This window comes from Chaetura pelagica, unplaced genomic scaffold (genome assembly GCF_000747805.2).
Source record: "Chaetura pelagica isolate M959 unplaced genomic scaffold, ChaPel_1.0 scaffold147, whole genome shotgun sequence".
NCBI lineage: Eukaryota > Metazoa > Chordata > Aves > Apodiformes > Apodidae > Chaetura > Chaetura pelagica.
Window position 1 is genome coordinate 1,189,107 of NW_009954194.1, and position 1,618 is coordinate 1,190,724.

General features: G+C 40.9%; 1 protein-coding gene across 1 annotated transcript; it reads left to right on the forward strand.

Moving 5' to 3' along the window:
- The first annotated feature begins 396 nt into the window (after positions 1–396).
- FGFBP2 (fibroblast growth factor binding protein 2) lies at positions 397–990 on the forward strand. The gene has a single exon (XM_010003095.1). It carries the CDS (start codon positions 397–399, stop codon positions 988–990), a length of 594 nt encoding a protein of 197 aa, XP_010001397.1.
- The last annotated feature ends 628 nt before the right edge of the window (positions 991–1,618 follow it).

Here is a 1,618-nt window from a genome sequence, read left to right on the forward strand (position 1 = left end):
ACTCAGATAGCTTTTGCACTTTTTTTACTTAAATATGGTCTTACAAGCTCTGGCATGAAGATAGCTATAAAGCAGCTGGAGAATGGAAAAATCAAATATGACATGTTCATCCTGGATAGGAATGTGCTTCTCAGTTATACAACTATCATTCTGTATTCAACTGCATTTACAAGATTTGTCTTGTTACCTTCTTGGAAGTTCGACACTCCCTTGGGCCATAAATTATGGGCACATGCCTACTGAAGTGTGATTTATTATATTTATAAAACCCCCCACAACCTTACATCCCACATTTCACTGCAAGGAGGCTTCTTTGCATGCCAAACCTTTCAAACGTGAGGAACCACCACTTTTTTGGATTGTGTTGCTCAAAGATCTCAGTCAACTCCTCTCACCATGAGGAGTTTTGCACTTCTTTTCCTAGTAGTGACCTGTGGCATAGGAGGATTGGGACAGAAGCTGAAGCCAAAGAAAAGAAGCAATGGTGAAGAAATCAATTTTCGGACTAAAACCAAAGATCCTTGCAAAATGAGCATAAGTGGAGATGAGGAGATGAACCTTAGGATTGAGTGCAAAAGCCAAGACATGTCCTACTGGTGTGAATTCACTGGCAAGCCATCCGTCTGTCGTTCCTTCAGAAACAATCCGAAGATTTACTGGAATCAGATTGCTATGGAACTTAGAAAGCTCCCACATGCTTGCGAATCCACAGAAGTGTTGAAGATCACCATGTGCCAAAAGGCTCCCACTGAGGCTCTCATGAAGCAAATAGCTACTGGTATGGAGCCAGAAGATCTAGCAACTTCCACTTCTGTGACAGGAGAAGCAAAAAGCCCTGTTAAGAAACCTCCAATGTTACCTCTTATAAGAGCAACCCAACATGGGCAAGGGTCCGAGAATGAAACAGAAGCAATGAAACTGGCACGGGAACATTGCTGGGAATCCCTGCATGGTTTCTGCTCCTACATCATTGGCATCTTTAGAGGTTAAAGACCTCAGGTAAAACTCCCATTTTGAAGCACAGCAGAATATTCCTAAGAATAATCCTGTTGTAGTTTTGTTTTATTTTGATCTTGGACATCTACCTGGGGTGTGGACTGGGGCTCTCTCACTAAAATATCATGTGGCATAGCCTGTGTTGTGCCTTCTGATGGGCTGGACAGCTTAAACTCCCAGTGATGGCTACTAATTCAGGACTCCCTGACAGCCTCTGCTGAGGTCTTTAGTCTGTACTGAGACATTTGTCCTATCTGTTATTAATCCTATGGTATATCAGTACTAACTGTTTGAATTTGGCTTGTTTTCTGCCTCCTGTCGTTCTTCCCCTCTTGTGCTGACTTTTGGATTTAAGTCAGTGGAATAACATAAATAACAAATGCATTGGATACAATAACCAACACATCAGCTTGAGCAATCTGGACCTGCAAGTGTTTAGGCTGCTAATGATATTACTTGTGCTCAATACAGCAAAGTGACTAATTATTTTTTCTTTTTTGTTTTGCAGAGCAAAATTATTACAGCTGAAGAAGGGTCCTTGCTGTAGTTTAATAAATTAGACAAGAATCTTAGCTTTAAAATGAGTCATCTCTGTAAATCTTGTAGCTGTTTTATCTTTGCA

Coding starts and splice junctions, on each gene's coding strand:
- FGFBP2 (XM_010003095.1), top strand. CDS start 397: ATGAGGAGTTTTGCACTTCTTTTCCTAGTAGTGACCTGTGGCATAGGA.